Below are 24,224 nucleotides of genomic sequence, written 5' to 3'. Positions count from 1 at the left end.
GAGACTAAAATAATGCAAACTCACGACTTCCACATGAGTATTGCATGGCAATAGTCAATGTGATAACTACATGTATTTCAATGTTCAAAGTATTTTCATTTCATTTAATACTTTAAATGTGCCTTGTTTCAAGGCTTCAGTATGGTCCGAAATGCTCAACTGTTACAAAATTGTGATTTTTTTCAACAAAAAAGCGCCAATAACCCTTTTTTTATCCAGATTTGCCTATATTGGATACTAACTGGCGCATAAATGACATACAATTATAACGCAAGGTTGCTTATAACTTAATAAACATTAATTCAAACAACGTGCACACAGTAAAGGAAGAAAAAGGTTCACACTTTGTTTTATTGGAAAACTAACTCATTTCTCACTGATGACTATACTGGATAATTGTGTGGCCCAATGCATTGCGAACGCCGATATGCTATTATAAAAATATAAAAGCGTAAGATATTGGATAACCACGCCTTCTCAGGTCCATCCCCGACAAACACTGTTTCCACTTAAGACATTTCTGTCAAGAAATTGAAGTTATAGCTTTCTGAAAGTGTTTAAATTATCCCTTTCTCACGCAGAAGCAAAGTTAAATTGGCTATGTGTAAACAGCATAAAACCTGTTTGCTGCTCATCAGTATCTAAGGGTTGGAAAATGAAGCCTTTAAAACTTAAATCTAGTAAGAATGGTCTTTTATTAAATTTAACTTTCTGAGGGACTACAAATGCGTAAACATACGTATCTAAGTGGTAAAGGGCTATTTGACAATGAAAGCCAATTAATCATTTAAGACATCTTCATAACCCATTACAAATACTCAGGTCCTTTAAGTACAAAAAAAATACATGACATAAACTAGGACACATTTATCAGCCCTCTTATCGATGATATTCAAGTTGGTTTAGTGCATCAATTGTCATAATAAACTCGCCTGTGTTTATGAATAATTCTGTATAGTTTACATTAACAAGGTGGCCTGACAGACTGGTGAACAGATTTTAAGAGGCTTTTTGAGGTAAACTCTACTTTTACTCTCTTTTTTTAATTAAATTGTCTCAGATAGGTTTTGACCTAGATTTATGTCCATATTTAAATGAATCGAGGACACTGACTGCCAATAAAAAACGCATATGTTCATGTTTAAGGCAAACTTTAAAAAGTTTTAATATATAACAATTTTTATTGCATACGTTTGGAGATCACAATTGATAAAATTTGGTAACATTAGCCGATAACATAAATTTAAAGACACATAATGAACACATATTTTAGAACTTACCATATTTATATATGATTTAACTGATCGCATGTGATGCTCATGATGTAAGATTCACACACAGAAAGAACAAAAAAATCTACATATTTTATTCAGCCTTAATTGCTTACACGATACGCTTTATAATAAAATAGCATTTCCCATGCTGCAATTCACGATTGGTATCAATCTCCATGCAGAGTTGTCGTTCTTTGCTCTCACATACACAATGTAATGTTACCGTCGTGCAATAGATTGGCTTGGTATCTCTACGCGTAACATATTAGCTTTATAGCCTGTAGTGAACTTCGTGTAATATCGCCTTATGTCGTACATGTCCGTTACCCCGAACGGTATCCGAATAATCGTAAAACAAAGATATTTTGTCAAAATCAAAACAAGATCCTAGTTCAAATATTCACGTCTAAATCTTAAACGTCTTTGTGGTGTAAATTTAGATCATAAGCCTTTGCATAGAGTCCCGGGATCGAGTCCCACAGAAGGCTTTTTTTGCTATGCTACTTTTATTATTTTATATTATAACAAATATAATAGTGTTGTAAAAAATAATAAAATAACATTTTAAAATAATAAAAAGGTGCGAACACGTCCATATATTAAGTCGAAATTCCCACTTTCTGATAATTTAAAGAAGCCTTGTTTTCAAGTTTTCATGGTTTAATGTGACAATGGTACAGATTACATAATCGATAAAGAATAATTCTATAGTGGATTTTTGGGGATTTCACTTTAAGATCACGTTAACATTTCACGATAATCAATAACATTTCTCAAACATCAAAAGGTCCAGTGTACAACGTTGCATTCAGTGTTTACACGGTAAATAGTTTAAGATAATACGCACTTGTAATACTTTGCTTTGCAAACAAACAAACATACATATAATTATTCAAAATTTAACCATGATATTACATATATGTACGTTATATCGACCATAACATACATGTAACGTGATTAGTAACTATCCATAACGATTATGACATTCATTATTATACGGAAAAAGTGCATAAAGCTAAATTGTATTTCTTGTATACATTTTTATGCGTATGATTGCATCAAAAGTTACTCACGGCTGAAGTGTAAAAACAGTGTTTGATGACCTTTGATATAATTATATTATTAAATTGAACTAAACATTTGTTTGACATGTTTAATTTTACACGGAGATGAGGCTATTCACTTATTGTTATACCATTCTTTAAAATAATCTTTAAAGAACTTGCAAGGATCAATCTATTATGAAATGATTTATTAGAATGATTGGGGTGTCATTCACTGGTGTTCTTCACTCATTCCCCACACCAGGGGAGCACGTAACTTGTATATTAGTTGTCTTAAAGCGAGCTTTCCATGTCTTCCTTTTTTATAATAATTTTATTTAAAACTATACAAGTACATAATAAGCATACCCATATTTGTATAAACATGCATACATAAACTAAGGCATATACAAGATAGATAAGTTCGGCATTTACAAGTAACTCATTTTCTTACATTTTAACATTTAGCACAGTGCAAAATTTTGTGTAAGATTTTGTACATTTACAAAACTACAATAACATAAGGTTGTAGGAGGGTTTCACATCACGTTTGAAAGAAGTAGTTAGCGTTTACTTAAGCTTCATATTCACTTAGCATATCTTAGAAAACAAAGCAATATAAACATAGTAAGAAGTCTTCAACATTATAACGCAATGTTACAATGTATGACAACATTTTGACGAATATTGTTTAGAAATTAAATATTGCTGTTCAAAAAGATACATCGTTGAGTAAGCTCTACGAGGTAACGTAAGAAACTGTGATGTATGTATTATGGCAATGTAAAGGTAAAAAGATAAACAGAGTAAGACCGGCTTTATACAGCATTCACAGCGAAAGCGAGATGGAATATTGTCGGTCGGTTAAGTTTGCGTGATTGGTTTGGGATGTAGAAAAAAAGAAAAGAACAAACAACAAAAAGTGATAGTTTGATGAGGGACGAGAGTTGAACGTGTGTTCATTATTCATCAGTTCTTTTAAAAGGACTATGAACTTGGATAGTAAATGATGCTTTGTCTCAATTGTTTTGTAATGTTTTTCCAGTATCAGTAGACCGTCCAGGAGAGTGCTAGACATATCTACTTGGCGCGTTCATCTTTCACTTTTCATATATGCTTTATAGATGGTGAAGCACATTTCACTTAAAATGATGTTTATGTCGTGGTATGCTGCATATTGTGTTTTGTAACCAATTGTTATGTTATGTCAAGTATTCATGTGTTTATTTAGTCCTATGCTATTAAATATGCAATTAACATGATTCCAGAATTGAGTAGCAAACGGACATTCTAGGAAAAAATGCTCGAATGTTTCTACCTCTTGGCAAAATAAGCAGCATGGGGAGTTATATATATTCCATTTGAAAAGATTTTCATTTGTGGGTATAATGCGGTGTAAGATCTTGTGTTTATGTTGTCGAACTTTTGTATTCACTATTAATTTGTGTATACTAAAATATATTGAGTGCCACTTTATTTGTTGGTCTAACCTTGTTTCCCAATACTTATGCTGATAGGATGATGTGAACTGTTTTGTTATAAATATGGACCTAATATCTTCATTACTTAGGGCTTTTAAGTCGAGGCTTTGTCATAAGGGTTAGTATTTTTAATTGTTACGCTTGATTTAATTGATTCGTCTGATTTAACTATTTCCTACCTTTGTGCAGGTATGGCTAATTTAAGTATATTTGTCTCTGCTTACCAGTTTCGTTTTTATTTTAGTTTTTGTAAGATAATTGTTTCTGAGACATTTCCTTCGTTTGTAATAATGTCATTTATGTATTATATCCCTGATTCGACCCATTTAGCGAACATTAAGCATTTTTCCTTGTTTTTAATGAATGTGTTACCCCACAATATTTTGGATCTTATATCAATAAACGTTTCAGGCTTTGATTTCGGTTTTATAATGTTTAATTCAATGTAGATGTTTATATGGTCTGTGTAGAAAGGTGGAATTTTCTTTTAGACACATGGTAATGATATTAACGAATCTAAGTTCATTTAAAGATTAATTGGTCATTTCCATACTGGTTTAAAATAACTTTGGGATAATTTCCAGTTTGCCTCATCGTTATGACATAAAAGTTTAATCCATTTAATGTTTAACCATTTTGAATAAACTTCAAAGTCAGGCATATCTATACCACCTTCACGCTTCTTGCCAATTAATATTGATCGCATTATCTTTTCAGGTGTGTTATCCCATAAAAACTTGAAAAGCATTGAGTTGATTTCGTTGAGTCTTTGTTTAGGGGTAAATATGTTTTGTACTAAATATGCTAACTTTGGAAACACTAATGATTTGATTACCGTTACCTTTCCGAAGATGGTTAAATTTCGTTTGCTAAATTCATTTATTAGGGTTTTGCAATCAGAAATTTTATTTTCCCAGTTAAGGACTTCACATTCTTCTCGGTTTATTCCAAAAACAGTACCAAGAACCTTCACGGTGGGTTTGAATATAACATCGTGAATTTTGATAATTGAGTTGATTTTAGATTTACCAATTAACATGCCCTAAGTTATATTTTTATAAAGTTTTAAACCTGACACCTATCCAAAATGATCGACTATTTTTAGTACGCTTGTGATTTCATGGGTATCTCAAAGGAATATAGTTGTGTCATCGGCTAGTTGTGTTAGCTTTATTTGTGTATTTTTGGATTTAATGTGTATATCTTGGACTTCGTCACTTCCTCTAATGTTATTTGCAAGTACCTCGGCGACAATACTGAATAATAACGATGGAAGTGGACATCCTTGTCTAATTCCCCTTGTTACTTATAAAAAAATCTGACGTCCAGCCATTATTTCTGATTGAAAACAAAATATTTGTGTATAATGTCTTGACCCAATTAATGAAGCCTTGTTCATAACCAAATTTTTATCAGTGTTTCTACCATCAGATTCCATTCTACCGTGTCAATTGCTTTTTTGAAGTCTACAAATATTATCGCGCCATTAGTGTTCGGGGTCGGGTTAGGGTTAGGATTAGCCTTAACCCATACCTTAACCCTAACCCGACCCCTAACCCGAACCTAACCATAACCCAGGGTTATCTCCCCTATACCATGCCTCGCTCGTTGTAATTGTCCTCTTCCTAATGTTGCATACTATTAATCTATTTTTAATAAAACCTTGTTTATCTAAGCTAATTATTTTTGGCCTTTTTTTCTGTAAAAGTTGTGTAAGGACTTTTGCTATTAATTTATAATCCGTGTTAAGTAGTGATATAGGACGCCAATTTTCCAGGTTTTCAGGGTCACCTTTTTTGTAAAGTAATGAGAAAATGCAATGTTTATGTGATCTTGATAATTCACCTCTTGCACTGCATTCTAATATGCAGTTAAAAAGAAGTGGTAATATTTTTGTCCAAAATGTTTTGTAGAATTCGACGGATAGTCCGTCTAGGCCAGGGCTTTTATCAAGCTTCATAGAATTTAGAGCATCAGTCAATTCATTTAATGATATATTACCTTCGCATAGGTTAGCGTCATTATCTGATAGTGTGTGTGCAAAAGGCGAGTTATTTAAATAAGACTCTATCTCGTGACTATCAGCAGCATTTGCAAAGTGTTTTATAGAATTCAACTTCGTATTTTAAAATTTCATCCAAATTGTATATTGTATTGTTTTCAGTGCGCAATGATGTTATACGTTTTTTTGTTTTGTCGCGATTTTTCTTTACATAAACAAATATTTTGTATAACGCTCGCCTTCTTCTATAAATTGCAGTCGAGAACGTATGTGTGCTCCTGTAGCTTTAAGGTCATATATTTGTTTTATTTCGTTTTCAAGTTCAACTATTGATGAGTTATCATGTTGGGTGTTCGGGTGTTGAATGAGATTATTAAGTTGTTTCTCGAGGAAAGCCAGTTTATCGTGGCATTCGCGCGCTTTTGATTTCGAGTAGTGAATTACAGCGAGCTTTCCATGTCTTTGCAGGAAAAAACGGCGGATTTTTGTTGACATATTTCGAACAAGCATTTTCATTCAATTATCTTAAATTTTGACTATTGCATGTATACACATGCAGTTGTGGAACTTCGATTAAACGGATGAAACATATTTGAAATAACAATAGCCAGCAATCTTAACTGAAACCAACTAATAATGTGAGAATTAACATTCACAAGTTCATTCAAGACACTTTAGACACGTTCAAAGATGACAACCAAGATGCAACTTGTGAAACCAGACGGATCCATTCTGGAAGTGCAGTTTGCCAAAGGCTTACACTATTGGTATTAAATTACTTTTCCCTAAACATAAAAAAGTGAAACTCCAGCTGCTGGAGCAGTATTGAATTCTTATTATATACAATTAGTTGGTCCTTTATTTAAGGCAAGTGACCGATTTCCAAAACAGTACAAAACAGCACAATACAAAACAACATAAACATATAAGAATAAAGCTGGGGTCACCGCCTTGGAACGGTCAATGCAAAGCATTGGGGGTTTAAACCTTAAAACATGTTTTATGCACACACAAAAATGCATTTTACTTATTTACATAATTACTATCGAACTTTTTTAATGTAACCTATGTCTGCTTGTGTTTATCTTGTATAAATTGTAATGCATATATATGATTGCCAAAAAAAATTCACTCACTGCTGAAGTGTAAAAATAGTGTTTGATGACCTTTGACATAACTATATTATTAGTGTAATTTTACACGGAGATGAGGCTATTCACCTATTGTTATAACATATTCGTTAAAGAACATTCAAGCATCAAGCCATAGTGAAATGTAGTTTCTTACAATGATTGTGATGTCATTAAATGGTGTTCTTCACTCATTCCCCACACAAGGGGAGCACGTAACCTGTATATTAGTTGGGTTTAAGCGAGATTTCCATGTCTTTACGGGAAAAAAACGGCGGATTTTTGTTGACTTTTTTCGGACAAGCGGAACATTTTCATGAAATGATCTTACACTTCGACTATTGCATACACATGCAATTGTTGAACTTCAATTTAACGGATAAAACATATTTGAAATAACAATTGCCAGCAATCTTAACTGAAACCAACTAATAATGTGAGAATTAACATTCACAAGTTCATTCAAGACACTTTAGACACGTTCAAAGATGACAACCAAGATGCAACTTGTGAAACCAGACGGATCCATTCTGGAAGTGCAGTTTGCCAAAGGCTTACACTATTGGTATGAAATTACTTTTCCCTTAAAACATGTTTTAATTAAAAAAATGCATTTAACTTATTTACGTAATTACTATCGATTTTTTTAATGTCACATATGTCTGATTGTGTTTATACAAAAACAAAGGATGCCTATTAATGTGTGCATGCTTACAGACCTAAGAATATATCACGTGGTTCCTATCACCTTTAAATATTAAATATTAGAAAGTTCATCCTATACGCGGACATTTGGAAAGTATAACATTTCGCAATGCACTAATATCTGCTCTTATACTCCCATTCGCAGGGCCGACCTACAACTACCCGAGGGGGATCTAGCCGCACATATCGACAACGTTTTGAACTTCCCAGTAAGAGAGGATGACATCTACTTGGCCACGTACCCCAAATCTGGTGATGTTGAATACGTCTTAGTCATCTCAATCTCTGCATTACTCTAATTGAGAAGTAGGACTTTTTATGTACATGAATTTAAAATGCTTTTCAGCGACCATGGGTTACAACCTGTAGTAAGTACCTTTTAAATTAATGGTCAGGCTAATGATGTGCACTTTATATACAAATTAGACATGAACTACATGTATGCACATAATTCTAGTTAACCATCCTTGTAGTAGATGGACTCTTTGTAAACTAGTACAAAGCAATTCTAGGAAATGCCCATTCAGACATTCAGCCACAAAGCTTGATGTTTGTTTAATCGCTATCCACATCTTTAGTTGCACTTGTTGACTTTGCATGTTTTGAAAGTTATGTCCGGCACAGAATTTAATCGTTATCCCCGATGACTAAATATTACCAATAAGATTTGGTTTTAGAGTAGACCACAGTCGTAATTGCCACTATTGTGAATGAGTACCGTATTTTACCATGCATAGCGCGCAGTTTTTTACCTTCAAATTTCAAAATAAAAATTCAGTGCGCGTAATACATTGACACAACGCTTTCCTGGTTGCTAAATTGCAAAAAATCCATTTCGTAATTGTAAATCTTCACAATTTCCGCCATTTTTGTTATTGCAAAAAAACTACACCCTATAATGTTATAGACTGAAGGGGCCGTTGTCGAAACAACAAATAGCGGGAAAGGTTAGGAATGAACGGGGTAGTAATAGTTTTGACAAAAATTAAAAGATGAAAAAAATGTCTTTGTTGGCGTTTTCACACTTCTTCATTGATTGTTCACTAAAAAAAATCGAGGTATATCGATCCCCGTGCGCCGCGGTATTGTTTGTTAAAGTTTTCGTTGTCATGAAAACTCGTTGATTTACAACGCAAAACGTCTTATTTGAACTGAGGCTAATTATTTCAATAAGTATTTCTCAACTTCGCTTTTGCTTTATTTTGATAATTTAATCCAAAGTGTAATGTTAGCATTTCCGAAAATTTGCACTCTATGTGAATTGACAGTTTGACGTCATCAAAGGAAAGCCGCTTCCTGTCTGAAGCAATAAAGCGACAAGTTTCTCGCCGACAAAATTGGCTTCCTTTGTTTAGCAATCAACATGCCGAACCAATCGTGTGTTTTTCCTCAATGGCAATCGTCCAATTAAATAATAGCACGTGCAAAGCTCCGCCTTCGAACCTTTTGGAAAGAACGGAGGTGGAGTTCAACGGTTAATTGAGCAAGTGTTTTACGTAAGTTGAGTTCCGATTTGCCGAAATTACTAGGCCCTAAGCATTGAAACGACGAATACATTGATCAATGATTTTCCGATCTCTGCATAAATATGCTACTGTGCGAGTATACTACGTAGGTTACAAACCAACAATAGAGATATAGACTCGTTTTATTTTCTTTCAATAGAGACAAACAAATGATATTTCTCAAATGGCTTTACGCGGATAACGCGAACTGTATGGAATTGAGCGTTCGGGTGTATTGTTTGTCTTACTATAAAATACTTATCAACTAGACGCAGTGAAGGCGCGAAATACCGGGTCAAACTGGATTTATTGGGGAGCATCTCTTAATGGGGAAATATTTAAGTCGATGAAAAATAAAATGGGATCCACGGACGATTTGCTTAAAATTGGACATTGAGATGTTGCGGGTCTGCAGAAGAAGATGTCATACGATGTTGTGAGCGGCAGGTAATGAAAATGTTACACTGTTCAAATGTGAGGAATACGTAATAGTGGTTCGAATTTAACGCGCAGGGGTCTTGAAAAAACATGCGCAGCGGCAATAAGGACATAACGGTGTTCTCGAGAGAATAATCTTAAAAATTGTCGAAAATATAGTGCTTTGCAACCCATGCTCCTGATCGTATAAACGCTCCCTACTTTAAAACTAAAAATTAAGCGCCCGAAAAACTCAGATTAAATGATTGCGCAATATAAGAATGGCGGCCATTTTCGGCCAAATTTTCAGGTTTTTGGTCTTGAATTCTTTTTTTTCTCCATTTTGGCTTTAAAAAATCGCATGCTCACAAGTTAAAAAATATGTACATATCTTAACCAAAACTGAAGTATCCAATGCTTAAGTCTCTGACCACTGATCTGTAGCGTAGAATGGATGGGGTGGATCATTCATGAGTCGGTGTACAATGGATCCACTGTTTAGTATAAACCAACTGGACGTTGGGCATCATTCTCGGTTCTCTGGTGTCTGTTCTGTTAGGATTCATGGATGTGAGATAACATTCTCTGAGTCTCTTACGACTGTTATACGTGGCCTTACTGGATGTTCAAAGTCGTTCTAAAATCTTTGATGGCTGTAATGTAGATACATATCGGATTTGGATAGCATTCTTGAGTCACTGACGACTGTTATGGAGGACCTATTGGATGTGGGAGGCCATTCTTGAGTCTATGATGACTGTTCTTTAGAAACCCAATGGATGCGATAGATCATTCTTGAGTCTCTAATTACTGTTCAACAGGAACCCACTGGGTGTGGGAGATCATTCTCATGCTGCAGAAGAGAAGCACCGATTACGAAAAGAAGGTCAAGGAGTTCGCTTTTCTCGACTTTCGTGACCTTACCACAGTCGCAGATCTGCCGTCGCCCCGGGTTCTGAACTGCCACTATCCGTGTCACCTTACGCCTAAGGAAGTACTCAGTCAAGGCATCAAGATTGTGCACGTTCAGCGTAATTTCAAGGACGTGTGTGTATCCGCCTATCACCACCTGAAGGGCTTTGGGCATTACACAACAGGCGCATTTGATGAGTTTTTACCAATAATGCTTGGAACCTATGGCACATGTAAGCAACATTCTGATGAGAAAAATTACTTCATTACAGTAAATGTGCATGTATATACAGGTATAATGTGCGTAATAATTATGTTTACAGTTTCTTTAAATTATCTTTTTATATGTATTTTGCAGATTGCACGTGTGAAAGCAATCACACATATATATATATATGATTTTTATTACATGTACTTACAACACACGCAATTAGTAAGCCATTACATCGCCTTTACCGATATCATTATACACCAGTCGTATGCCATTTAGATTGTTTCAGATACGTGTAGTATTTGTTACCATATTTCCTTGCACAAAACAAAATGAATAATCCACAATCAGGTAAAAAAACAAGGTAAAACTATTCGCATGCATTTCAGATTTTCTTTGTTCTTGGTGCGAGTATGTGCGACAATGGGAGATATTTACCAAGGCTCATCCGGATCAAATCATCAACATCTACTTCGAAGATTTAAAAAAGGTAGACCTCAGTTAAGACATTTAATTGGTACACTTTCTCGATTTCAACCAAGTTCAGGTTGAGTGTGAACTGATAAAAACATATGAATTAGATACAACAGTTTAATTAGCACCTCAAAAGTATGTGTTTACTTATCACACTTAACTGACAGTTGCAGACATACAAATGTATGCGCTTTTTGTAAAAATTGTTCCACTTTGTTCATTTGACTCGTACAAATATTCCTAATACTGTAGATTCATTGAATATTTTCATTAAAAAAATAGACGACTGTGGTTATTTATATTTATTCTTACGCTAAAACATATACTAATATTTTCAACCTAAATACTTTTCGTCTTTAGGTATATAAACATTTTAATGAGTATTTAAACATTATTATTTGAAAAGTTGTTTCAAACAACCTTACAGGACTCTGTCCACGAGATACGTAAGTTAAACACATTTCTTGGAACTGGCTGTGAAGAGGCATTGCTGGAAAAGATAGCGCTGGCGTGCTCGTTCCATAACTTGAAGAAAGCAGACGCGGAGTTCAAAGAAAACCCATTCGCGAAGCTCGAGCGCTTTGACATGTACAGGAAAGGTTGGAAGCTGCATATCTTGAACTATTTTTTTTATAGTTTACCCTTCTTTTTTATCATGTCCATGGGGTGGGGGGCATGCGTATACGGCAGCCTACCGGGTTTAAGTGAGGTTAGTTGGAGTTTACTTCCACGATGGCGTCGTTTTCGCGTTTTTCGTGAAGGAGTAATATATATATATATATATATATATATATATATATATATATATATATATATATATATATATATATATATATATATATATATATATATATATATATATATATATATATATATATCTATATATATATATATATATTTCTTGTAAATGATTACGCCCTTTGGGTTCTACGGTGTTTGCGCTTCCCCCGTTTTTTCAAGATCGAAGACGTCGGGATAAAACAGTTATTGAAGGAAAACCGTCTAGAAATATTTTATCTATTTACATGACGTTCGAGAAATCGGATGTTCAAATTTAATTTTCTTTTATAATACACAGTATTGGTGCACGTGTACAGCAAAAAAACAACAATCACGAGTATTTCATTTTCCTGACGCCGTTTCATCTATGATAACTAATTTATTGCCAATAATATAGTTTACCCCATCCCCTTTTGACACTGACTTCCTTTAAGCACATTTTAGGACCTGGCTTCCAAACAAAAAACAACTCTTTCCTATGATAAAGAGCTTGACTCGAAAAGTACCCATCTTAAATAAAGAGTATACGTAAACTTCAGTATTATAGCTTTATAGCATTTTATGCGGTACAATATAAGTGTTTTCTTTATGACGTTACTTTCTGTAGAATTATAATAATGCTTTTACGAAAAACCTGCCGATAAACTGAATTAAATTCACATATTTTCAAGAGGATGGGTTGTGGGGTGGCTGATATACGAGATAATAGCATGGCAGCCCCTTTTTAGTAATATTTTAATACATTTAAAGTATTTTATGACGTGTTTACCTTATAATAAGTGCATCTTTTGCTGCAGTATATGTAATTAGGAATTTAGAAATCAGCAGAGGACTAATACACCATTACCTCACGGACCACATGAGTTTAAATGTAGAGTATGCTAGAAACAAAAATGTCAACAGAGCCGGACTAAAACAGCAATTAAAACACAAGAACCAAACAAAAACATGTACAGCTTATGTTCCTAGTGTGTTATAATGATTGACATATAATTGCCATGATTGCTACTTAATTACACGTTTCGTGCCGAATACTAGGTAATATCTCATGATGCTTGTTTCTCTAATGTTTTTTTCTTTAATTTTTTTAATAAACCATTATCTGTGTTACGTATTTTTTGCCCACGATGTCTCTGCATACATGTTCAAGTGTATACAGCACTTACATACATGATGAAAAATTCATTTGGCTCGGAATGAATTCGTTTTGCATTTGACATTTTAACTTTACTGAAGATTACACGTTTCGTTCCGTATGTGTCACGATGCTAGTTCCTCACCTTTTTTTTAAATTAAAATTTACCATGATCTGTATCACGTCATTTCTTCCCACGATGTTTTTGCATACATCTTCAGGTGTATTTAGCACTTAACATAGATGATAAAAAATTATTTGGGTCGGAATGAAATCGTTATGCATTTGACATATTAACATTACTTAAGATTAGAAGGCAAGGTTAAGAACAAACGAAATAAATATTCTAATAAACCAATACTTTATTTCCTCAAATCATCAGTCTTAAATAATATGTACTGTATTCACATAAGTACACACGAAAAAATATATGTTCATATTGATCACTTCTATTGAAATCTTGTCGTGTTATTCATTTGCATAAATATGTCTATCCACTACAAGTTGACTTTTTGCGATTATAATATATTCACCATCTCAGACCTTGATTAAAAAAAAAGCCGTCCAAAATGTGTCACATCAAAGTTACATACATGCAGGGCCGGTATAAGCACTAGGCTAACAAGGCTGCAGCCTCGGATCCCCGATATTCAAGGGCCTCCAACGGAAGGCCAGTTTTCCGATGTATGATCTGTCTTTATTACGCAGTTGAACGACTCTATCGGGTTTGCAATAGAAATTGTCAGCGTGATTTTACCAGTTTCCCTATGTGTCAAATTGTAACCGTTTAGTTCGCTTTGATTTACTATGCTATCAATTGCCTTGCTGTGTTTTATATCCATTCAGAACCATTAGTTTCTCTGTTTATTATACGAATTGCCCGTGTGGTCATGACAACATTTGGACACGTTTGACGACATTGTAGAGAACGCCAAAGCGTTTGTTGCAATCAACGAATATAAGGATGCGAATAAGCTTAAGAAACGGCGGAAACTATTTCGAGACGAGAGTACGACACCAGATGCAAATTCGGAGCTATGTGCACGCGACAACGTTCGAATTCACACATTCTACAGCATAGTTGATTGTCGCACTGTTTAACTTCCCAAGCGGTTGAGTGCATATTCTGGTCTTCACAAATTGTTTGGTTTCATGACAGAGTTTGAGATTCGCACATTGGATGATCTACGGAAATGCAACGCATCTAGTGGAGTCTTATCCAGATGACATTGATGCGTCTTCTGTTGACAAGCTCGTGTACTTCAAAGCCATCTTAGAAGCGGACCAAGACAGAACCATCACCCACATAAGTGAACTGAACAGACAACTTTTCCAAACGTTTTTCGGCTTACGAATAATTCCAGTTAATAACTGTAAGGTAGGATGTCATTTCTAACATCATCACGCGTGAAAAACTATCTATGGAACACCATATTGACAGATTGGGCTACCGTTAACTGAATGTCAAGTCCTCCGAGAACTAGACGTCGATGACTTTGACCAGCTGAAGAGACTTATAGGCTGGAATCTGTTACATGCAACACGTATGTTAAGCCCAGTTAATAAAATAGTTAAACATTGTTTAACTTGTTTTGCTATATAACTATCAACTGTGTATTGTGTAGAAATGCAAGTTTTCTGACCATTGTTGTAGTATCAAGCATGATTTTCAATATATAGAAGGGGGCCAGAGAGAAGGGGGCCCCGTAACATATGCAGCCTTGGGCCCCACAACAGCTTAATCCGGCCCTGCATACATGTATCAACATCCACTAATATGCATCTTCTAAGCAAGCGTCAGGTATTCCAAATTGCTCCAGGCATTCCGAATCGCAATAATGGAAGCATTTGGTCACAATACCCTTATAATAATATCGAACCGGCTTTACTTTATTCTGTTTAACATTACACTGATATATCACGTATATGTCATTGTTTTGTGTGTTTAACTGGCGTGATACTTTGACGTTATCTTTTTTGTTGGATTGATGAGTTTTCGTGTACCTTTAGCTTAATAGAGTGGTACACACTTCGTAACGCCTTCATTTTTAATATTGGCATCAATAACGTCTGCAACTGGTGTCTTGATACATTCAGTTAAGTAAGCATAGTATTCCGGTTGAGGCGTATTCAAACAGAAGTATGTTCATGTGTTAAAATAAACGAATCCCACTGTGTAAATAAAACCGCCAAAAGCCTTATATTACGCACACCAGTGTTAGCTTTAAGTATGTGAGAAAACGTATAACAAAACAAGAGCACCGCCTTGCGGGTGCAGACCGCTCATCTATTTTCTTTTTAAAGGTGAAGGGACTCTCATTTTCAATCACAAAGGAGGGAGGGGTGGAGTGAATAGGGGTGTATAGTGTGGGGGTGTGGACATTTATTACATTCTCTTCCAAAAATGCGAAAAAAATGAAAAAAATAGGGGGGATTCTTGGGTGCGATGGTTGGTGGTTGGACGGTATTTCAAACATAAAATAATAAAAATAAATATTTGTGTTTTTTAACCGTTTCAAAAAAAAATTGGGGGAGGGGGGCGGGGTATAGTGTGAGGTTGTGGTGGTAATTTGTGAGATGATCTTTAAAAAAAAATTAGGGGGGGGATTCGGGTGGGGGGAGGGGGGGTGGGGGGGGGGATTCTTGGGTGCGATGGTTGGACGGTATTTCAAACATAAAATAATAAAAATAAATATTTGTGTTTTTTAACCGTTAAAAAAAATAATTGGAGGTGGGGTGGGGGGGGGGGGGGTATAGTGTGAGGGTGTGGTGGCCATTTGTGAGATGAGGGGGGAGGGCACGGGGGATTGTTTGGGTGGAGTCTATTGTGGTATGTCAGGTAAGAATAGTTTTGTCAAAGTATCAATCAAATCTCAAATCTAATCATAAATAAAGAAGTTATGGCAATTTTAGCAAAATTTAATAATTTGACCTTGAGAGTCAAGGTCATTCAAAGGTCAAGGTAAAATTCAACTTGCCAGGTACAGTAACCTCATGATAGCATGAAAGTATTTGAAGTTTGAAAGCAATAGCCTTGATTCTTTAGAAGTAAAGTGGATCGAAACACAAAATTTAGCCATATATTCAAAGTTACTAAGTCAAAAAAGGGCCATAATTCCGTAAAAATGACAACCAGAGTTATGCAACTTGTCCTTTTACTGTACCCTTATGATAGTTTGCGAGTGTTCCAAGTGTGAAAGCAATATCTATGATACTTTAGGGGTAAAGTGGACCAAAACACAAAACTTAACCAAATTTTCAATTTTCTAAGTATAAAGGGCCCATAATTCCATCCAAATGCCAGTCAGAGTTACGTAACTTTGCCTGCACAGTCCCCTTATGATAGTTAATAAGTGTTGCAAGTATGAAAGCAATAGCTTTGATACTGTAGGAATAAAGTGGACCTAAACACAAAACTTAACCAAATTTTCAATTTTCTAAGTATAAAAAGGGCACATAATTCTGTCAATATGCCAGTCAGAGTTACATTACTTTGCCTGCACAGTCCCCTTATGATAGTTAGTTAGTGTTGCAAGTATGAAAGCAATAGCTTTGATACTTCAGGAATAAAATGGACCTAAACACAAAACTTAACCAAAATTTTCAATTTTCTAAGTATAAAAAGGGCACATAATTCTGTCAAAATGCACGCCAGAGTTATCTTACTTTGCCTGCCCAGTCCCCTCATGATAGTAAGTAAGTGTACCAAGTTTGAATGCAATAGCATTGATACTTTCTGAGAAAAGTGGACCTAAACGCAAAACTTAACCAAAATTTTCAATATTCTAAGTATAAAAAGGGCACATAATTCTGTCAAAATGCACGCCAGAGTTATCTAACTTTGCCTGCCCAGTCTCCTCATGATAGTAAGTAAGTGTACCAAGTTTGAATGCAATAGCATTGATACTTTCTGAGAAAAGTGGACCTAAACGCAAAACTTAACCGAACGCCGACGCCAACGCCAACGCCGACGCAGACGCCGACGCCAAGGTGATGACAATAGCTCATTTTTTTTCAAAAAATAGATGAGCTAAAAAATTAATAATGCAATAGTTAAAAAAATACCTCTTGATCTCTAAAGAGAAAATGTTCACCAAAACATTCGCACCAATGCGCAATTCGTTCACGACGGTTATTTCGTGTAAAAACTTTTAACATAAGAAAGAGATGTTTTTCTTTTGGAAGTCAGATCCCAAAATGTGCTTTAAAGGAAGTCAGTTCCAAAAAGATGGGTTAAACCATTTTTGTCAATAAATTAGTTATCAGAGATGAAACGGTGTGGAGAAAATAAAATAGTCGTGATTTTAATTATATTTTACTGTGCACCTGCGTCAATAATGTGTATTAAAAGAGAAAATGATATCTGTACATCCAATTTCTCGAACGTCAGATTTCCTTTAATAACTTTTTTATCTGACATCTACGAGCTAGAAACAAAAAAGACATGGGAAGCGCCAACAACGTAAGGCCGTAAAGGTGTATTCATTTTAAAGAAATATAAATATAAAGTGGCTTACTGGGTGAAAATATCCTCTACTTATACACACACAAAAAACACGAAAACGACGCCTTCTTGGAAGTACGTTCCAACTAACCTCACTTAAACCATATGTAAGCTGTAAGCTCCCGTATGCGCATGCCCCCCCCCCCCTCAAGTTTATCTAAAGCATTCTTTACAGAAAACGGTAAGCTTTTATTGCTAGATGGTATTTTGTAGATTGCCATATTGTTGTAATTGGTCAAGAAGCCTTAATGAATAATAATACAAGTGAATGTGATTAATGATTGATGCTCAGCAATAATGCGTCAATTTGAACTAAATTGAAACCTTGTGAACAAAAATGAGGCAATTTCTCTATGAAAAAAATACTATAATAACATAACAATATGCGCATGACACCTTGACAAGGAAACTTCCTCAACAAATTTATTGATATTGGTTTTAAAGTTTCATAGACCGTGTACAGCAATAGAACAAGAGGGCTAAGATGGCCCTAGTTCGCTCACCTGAGAGGAGTCGGTTCATTCAATCTTTACCGAATGTCAAACTTGACCTAGATATTGACCAGACAAACACCCTGGTCAAGTTTCATCATTATTGAACCAAAACTCTGGCGTAGGGAGTGTTTTTGTTTTTTGTAAGATTTGAAATGGTGACCTAAATTTTGAGTTGACCCCCCTTACCAAACATCAAACTTTGCTTACAAGGATTTTGTATAATATAATGAAAGTTTGGACAATCTAAGGGCAATAATTATGGCATTAATTATGTGATTTTGCTCATCATCAAACTTGACTGAGATCTTTCAGCAACTTTGATAAAGAATACTTGAGGAATGTGAATGCTAGAGTGTTTACAAACCAAATGTGGACGGACGGACAGCGGACAAAGACCAATCCTAAAACCTCACCTGAGCAATCAATTGAGCTAAAAAGTGTGTTTCACCGATCTGAGCCATTTTCCAACTTGTCCAAGAAATCCATAAAACCAATGTATTGACTAAGTTTCACGATGATTAGGCAAAACATGAGACTTCTATAGTGTTCGATCACACGGTTTCTCTCTATATAGTCTCATAAGGAAAACTGCCCCAACCCCTGGCAGCCATGTTTATTGACCCATCGGGAACATTTGCAAACACATCTGAGATATATATAAAACAAATCTATTCACCAAGTTTCATGATGATTGGGCAAAAAATGTGACTTCTAGTGTTCACAAGCTTTTTTTACTATATAAATATAAGAAAACTGCCCCCCCCCCCCCCGGCAGCCATGTTATTCAACTGACCGGAACCGTTTCTCAACTCTCGTATCAAGGAAACAAATGTTCTGAACAAATTTCATGAAAATTGGGCAAAAGATGTGACTTCTAGAGTGTTCACATGTTTTCACTATATACATATAGAGAAAAATGCCCCGCCCACTGGCGGCCATGTTTTTTCACCGATCTGGACCATTTTCAAACTCGTCCGACTTATCAATGAAACCAATGTTTTGATTAACTTTCATGATGATTGGGAAAAAAATTGTGACTTCTCGAGTGTTTACAAGGTTTCTCTATAGCCATATAAGGAAAACTGCCCCGCCCACTGGCAACCATGTTTTTCAATGGACCGGAACCACTTTTGAACTCAACCATCATATCATTAAGACAGACATATAGACAAAGTTACATGAAGATTGGGCATGAAATGTGACTTGTACAGTGTTTACAAGCTTTTTCTTTTTTATGACCTAGTGACCTAGTTTTTGACCCAGCATGACCCAGTTTCAAACTCGATCGAGATATCATTGGGACAAACCTTCTGCCCAAGTTTCATGAAGACGGACAAAAAATGTGGCCTCTAGAGTGTTTACCAACAAATGTAGACGGACGACGGACAAAGACCAGTCACAAAAGCTCACCTGAGCAATCAGGTGAGCTAAAAACAAAAGCTGTCACCATAGGATGACATATGTCCCCTATAAACGCTTTGATAGAAGTTATAGCATTTTTCGAAACCTAACGCAGATTACGAAACCTAAACGCGGGCCATAAGTTCAAGGTCAAGGTCACAGGGGTCAAATTTTTGTGCGTATGGAAAGGCATTTTCCATATAAACATGCATACCAAATATGAAGGTTATATCTCAAGGGACATAGAAGTTATGAGCATTTTTCGAAACCTAAACGCATATTTCGAAACCTAAACGCGGACCCTAAGTTCAAGGTCAAGGTCAGAGGGGGAAAAAATGTGCGTATGGAAAGGCCTTGTCCATATACACATGCATACCAAATATGAAGGTTTTATCTCAAGGGACATAGAAGTTATGAGCATTTTTCGAAACCTAAACGCAGATTTTAAAACCTAAACGCGGACCCTATTTCAAGGTAAAAGTCACAGGGGTAAAAATTTTGGGCGTATGGAAATGCCTTGTCCATATACACATGCATACCTTATATGAAGGTTATATCTCAAGGGACATAGAAGTAATGAGCATTTTTCGAAACCTAAACGCAGATTTCGAAACCTTAACGCGGACCCTAAGTTCAAGGTCAAGGTCACAGGGGTTAAAATTTGTGTGCGTATGGAAAGGCCTTGTCCATATACACATGCATACCAAATATGATGGTTATATCTCAAGGGACATAGACGTAATGAGCATTTTTCGAAACCTAAACGAAAATTTCGAAACCTTAACGCGGACCCTTAGTTCAAGGTCAAGGTCACAGGGGTAAAAAATTGTGTGCGTATGGAAAGGCCTTGTCCATATACACATGCATACCAAATATGAAGGTTATGCATGTATCTCAAGGGACATAGAAGTTATGAGCATTTTTCGAAACCTAAACGAAGATTTTGAAACCTAAACGCGGACCATAACTTTAAGGTCGAGGTCACAGGGCTAAAAAATTGTGTGCGTATGGAAAGGCCTTGTCCATATACACATGCATACCAAATATGAAGGTTTTATCTCAAGGGACATAGAAGTTATGAGCATTTTTCGAAACCTAAACGCAGATTTTAAAACCTAAACGCGGACCCTATTTCAAGGTAAAAGTCACAGGGGTAAAAATTTTGGGCGTATGGAAATGCCTTGTCCATATACACATGCATACCTTATATGAAGGTTATATCTCAAGGGACATAGAAGTAATGAGCATTTTTCGAAACCTAAACGCAGATTTCGAAACCTTAACGCGGACCCTAAGTTCAAGGTCAAGGTCACAGGGGTTAAAATTTTTGTGCGTATGGAAAGGCCTTGTCCATATACACATGCATACCAAATATGATGGTTATATCTCAAGGGACATAGACGTAATGAGCATTTTTCGAAACCTAAACGAAGATTTCGAAACCTTAACGCGGACCCTTAGTTCAAGGTCAAGGTCACAGGGGTAAAAAATTGTGTGCGTATGGAAAGGCCTTGTCCATATACACATGCATACCAAATATGAAGGTTATGCATGTATCTCAAGGGACATAGAAGTTATGAGCATTTTTCGAAACCTAAACGAAGATTTTGAAACCTAAACGCGGACCATAACTTTAAGGTCGAGGTCACAGGGCTAAAAAATTGTGTGCGTATGGAAAGGCCTTGTCCATATACACATGCATACCAAATATGAAGGTTATATCTCAAGGGGCATAGATGTAATGAGCATTTTTGAAAACCTAAATGCAAAGTGTGACGGAAAGTCGGACAGATGGACGGACGGACGGACAGTCCGATCACTATATGCCCCCTTTTCTTCGAAAGGGGGCATAAAAACATCCGACCTCGAATAACAATTAACACATAAATGAAACACAACTTCACTGTATTATTATGAAAACATGAATAATCAAAGGGGAGTAACTACTGTAAACTTAAATGCAATATTTAGAAGAGTTGTCTCACATGTTACATGACCTTAATTCATGATTGCTTGCAAGCCTTTTTACTATATAAATATAAGGAAAACTGCCCCGTCCCCCTGGCAACCATGTTTTTCAACAGACCGGAACCATTTTCAAACTTAACTCACGTATCTAGGAAACAAAAGTTATGACAAAATTTCATGAAAATTGGGCCAAAAATGTGACATGTTTTCACTATATACATTTAGAGAAAAATGCCCCGCCAACTGGCGGCCATGTTTTTTTCACCGATCTGGATCATTTGCGAACTCGTCCGAGAAATCAATAAAACCAATGTTTTGACCAACTTTCATGATGATTGGGCAAAAATTGTGACTTCCAGAGTGTTTACAAAGTTTCTCTATAGCCAAATAAGGAAAACTGCCACGCCCACTGGCGGCCATGTTTTTCAACGGACCGGAACCACTTTTGAACTCAACCAACATATAATTAAGACAAACATTTTGACAAAGTTACATGAAGATTGGGCATGAAATGTGACTTCTACAGTGTTTACAAGTTTTTTCTCTTTTTTTTGACCTAGTGACCTTGTTTTTGACCCGGCATGACCCAGTTTCGAACTCGACCGAGATTTCATTGGGACAAAGCTTCTGACCAAGTTTCATGAAGATCGGACAATAAATGTGGCCTCTAGAGTGTTTACGAACAAATATTAATGGACGGACGGACGGACGTACGACGGACAAAGACCGGTCACAAAAGCTCACCTGAGCAATCAGGTGAGCTAAAAAATCTCCGTATTATCGAAATCCTTAAGTCTCTGCAAAAAAATAGAACGAGCTGAAAATGAATGCCGGTACAATCTAAAAAGAAACAGCAGATCGCTTCATCAATTAGGAATATTCAGTTACTAAACTTTGAGTGAAAGATTTTATTAAAACGGTGTAATATGTAATCAATGTATATTATCTTACTAATATATACGTGGCAATATGCATATGCTTATACTCATATACAGTGGGTTCATGAGATCCATTTTGGAAACATACATAAATCAAGCGACAAAACTCCATGAAAAATCAGTATAGTGGATTAACTTTACAATATAAAAACGCCCACTCTTTTGTGATAATAATTATACAATAAAATCTCTTTAGTTCGAAATAACAATAACTTTCTAAAAATTCTTTGAAGTGGAAAAGCATGTCATTATGTGCATGTCCACTCGGTAAGATGCTGTATAGAAAGTTTCATCAAATGTGGATATTTTTTTTTGAAATTTGGCACGCAAACAAAGTATTGTTTACCCCCCCCCCCCCCCCCCCCCCCCCCCCCCGTCCCACAAAAAATAAATAAGTAAACAATAAAAAGAACAATTTAAAATATGCGCACGTCAACCCTATTAAGACACTATATTTAGTTAATCAAGCTCCGATCATTTTGCCTCAGATCTCGCCTGTGAATTGAAAACGTCATCATATTAATCAAAGGGCAATAAATCCCTTAAAATTAATTAGGGCGGAGTGATGAGACAACAGGCACATTTCCAACCAATACGGAAGCTGCACATAAAGTTTAACCTTATATGGAATTATTTAGTCCGAGATCTCCAGCTGAAACGAAATATTAAAGGGCAAAAACTGCCTAACATGCCATACGAGCGAAATGGCCTGACAATATGAACCAGTCCACCCTATCCGGAAATTTCACGATAGTTTCATGCCATTCCGGTGATAAGTTCGTGTAATCCCGGAAAAGTAAATGGTATATTTTTTAATAATCAAAGGCCGATTTCTGACCGAAAAAAAACATTGCAGTAATACGACATAATACAATGCACATGTCGAACCTATAGGGATGCTACATATAAAATGTTTTCACGTTCGGAGAATTGCCGTCTGAGATTTTGCGCGGAAGCGAAATATGTTACGGACGGAAAAACGGACGGACGGATATTGAAGAGGATGAAAACAATCCGCGGGGAAATTCGTTTCACACACCCCAAAACTCAAGTCCATCAATATTAGGGCGGACAAAGCGGCGACTTTTTGATCCCCCTTTCAATGAGCATATACATAAGTATAGGAGACGTTTAAAAAAGCTCAGTTGGATATTTAAAAAATACATATTTTTTCAGGCGATGTGGGAGACTGGAAGAACTACTTTACTGTGGCCCAAAGTGAAGAAGTGGACAGATGGATTTCCGAAAATCTACCAGATACACAACTGGCCTTCAGATATTCACTTTAAACTTTGATATGGGTGCATGCGTCAGTGAACAAACTCAAAAAGTCTCAACACATTTTACGCTTATTATGAACTCAAGAACAATCGTTCAACAAATTAATTGTTTAAACAGACATTAACAAAACAATAGTACATATTCTTATATAAATATATATTAGATTTATGATAAGACCTTTCTTCATTAGAACGTACAGGAGATACAGAAAACAAGAGGGTGTGATGGCGCTCCCTAGACAGCATTGTCAAATATAAAGAATTAACCTGGTGACCTAGATTTTACATCATTTTATCACATGCTATACCCTGTTTCCCATGTAATACAACCCTTACATATTTTTTTTTATTACACATGTGTAATGCAACATTTTTAAGCGTTTTCATTGGCTTAAATTTCGTTTATTGACCAATCGCATTTTGTTATTTTGCTGAAATGACGTTGCAACGTCAAATGACGTCACGAAATGTAAACAACATTCGGGATTTATCATTATGTTTGCGTAAATATTTATTTAATTTGCTCATTTAAAAGCACGTGATAAAAAAGATCTGACACTCGTTGTCATA

The 24,224-nt window shown here is 35.7% G+C and overlaps 1 protein-coding gene across 6 annotated transcripts; it reads left to right on the top strand.

Annotated features, from left to right (window-relative positions):
• Nucleotides 1–870: 870 nt before the first annotated feature.
• Nucleotides 871–24,067, top strand: LOC127873899 (sulfotransferase 1C4-like). Of its 6 annotated transcripts, none has more exons than XM_052418010.1 (8): nt 884–1,016; nt 4,516–4,577; nt 7,407–7,495; nt 7,781–7,887; nt 10,379–10,702; nt 11,070–11,170; nt 11,582–11,753; nt 23,551–24,067. In XM_052418010.1, the coding sequence occupies exons 3-8, from the start codon at nt 7,419–7,421 to the stop codon at nt 23,661–23,663; spliced, it is 894 nt and encodes a 297-aa protein (XP_052273970.1). In that variant the 5' UTR covers nt 884–1,016; nt 4,516–4,577; nt 7,407–7,418; the 3' UTR covers nt 23,664–24,067. The 6 variants fall into 6 exon arrangements, with proteins under 6 accessions (XP_052273965.1, XP_052273968.1, XP_052273967.1 ...); XM_052418011.1 differs by lacking the exon at nt 7,407–7,495 and adding an exon at nt 6,479–6,567; XM_052418005.1 differs by lacking the exon at nt 4,516–4,577 and having other exon boundaries at nt 871–1,016.
• The last annotated feature ends 157 nt before the right edge of the window (nt 24,068–24,224 follow it).

This window comes from Dreissena polymorpha, chromosome 3, assembly GCF_020536995.1.
Source record: "Dreissena polymorpha isolate Duluth1 chromosome 3, UMN_Dpol_1.0, whole genome shotgun sequence".
In the NCBI taxonomy this organism is placed as follows: Eukaryota; Metazoa; Mollusca; class Bivalvia; order Myida; family Dreissenidae; genus Dreissena; species Dreissena polymorpha.
The sequence above is the reverse complement of the archived record's forward strand: the minus strand, read 5'-3'. Positions and strand labels throughout refer to the sequence as shown.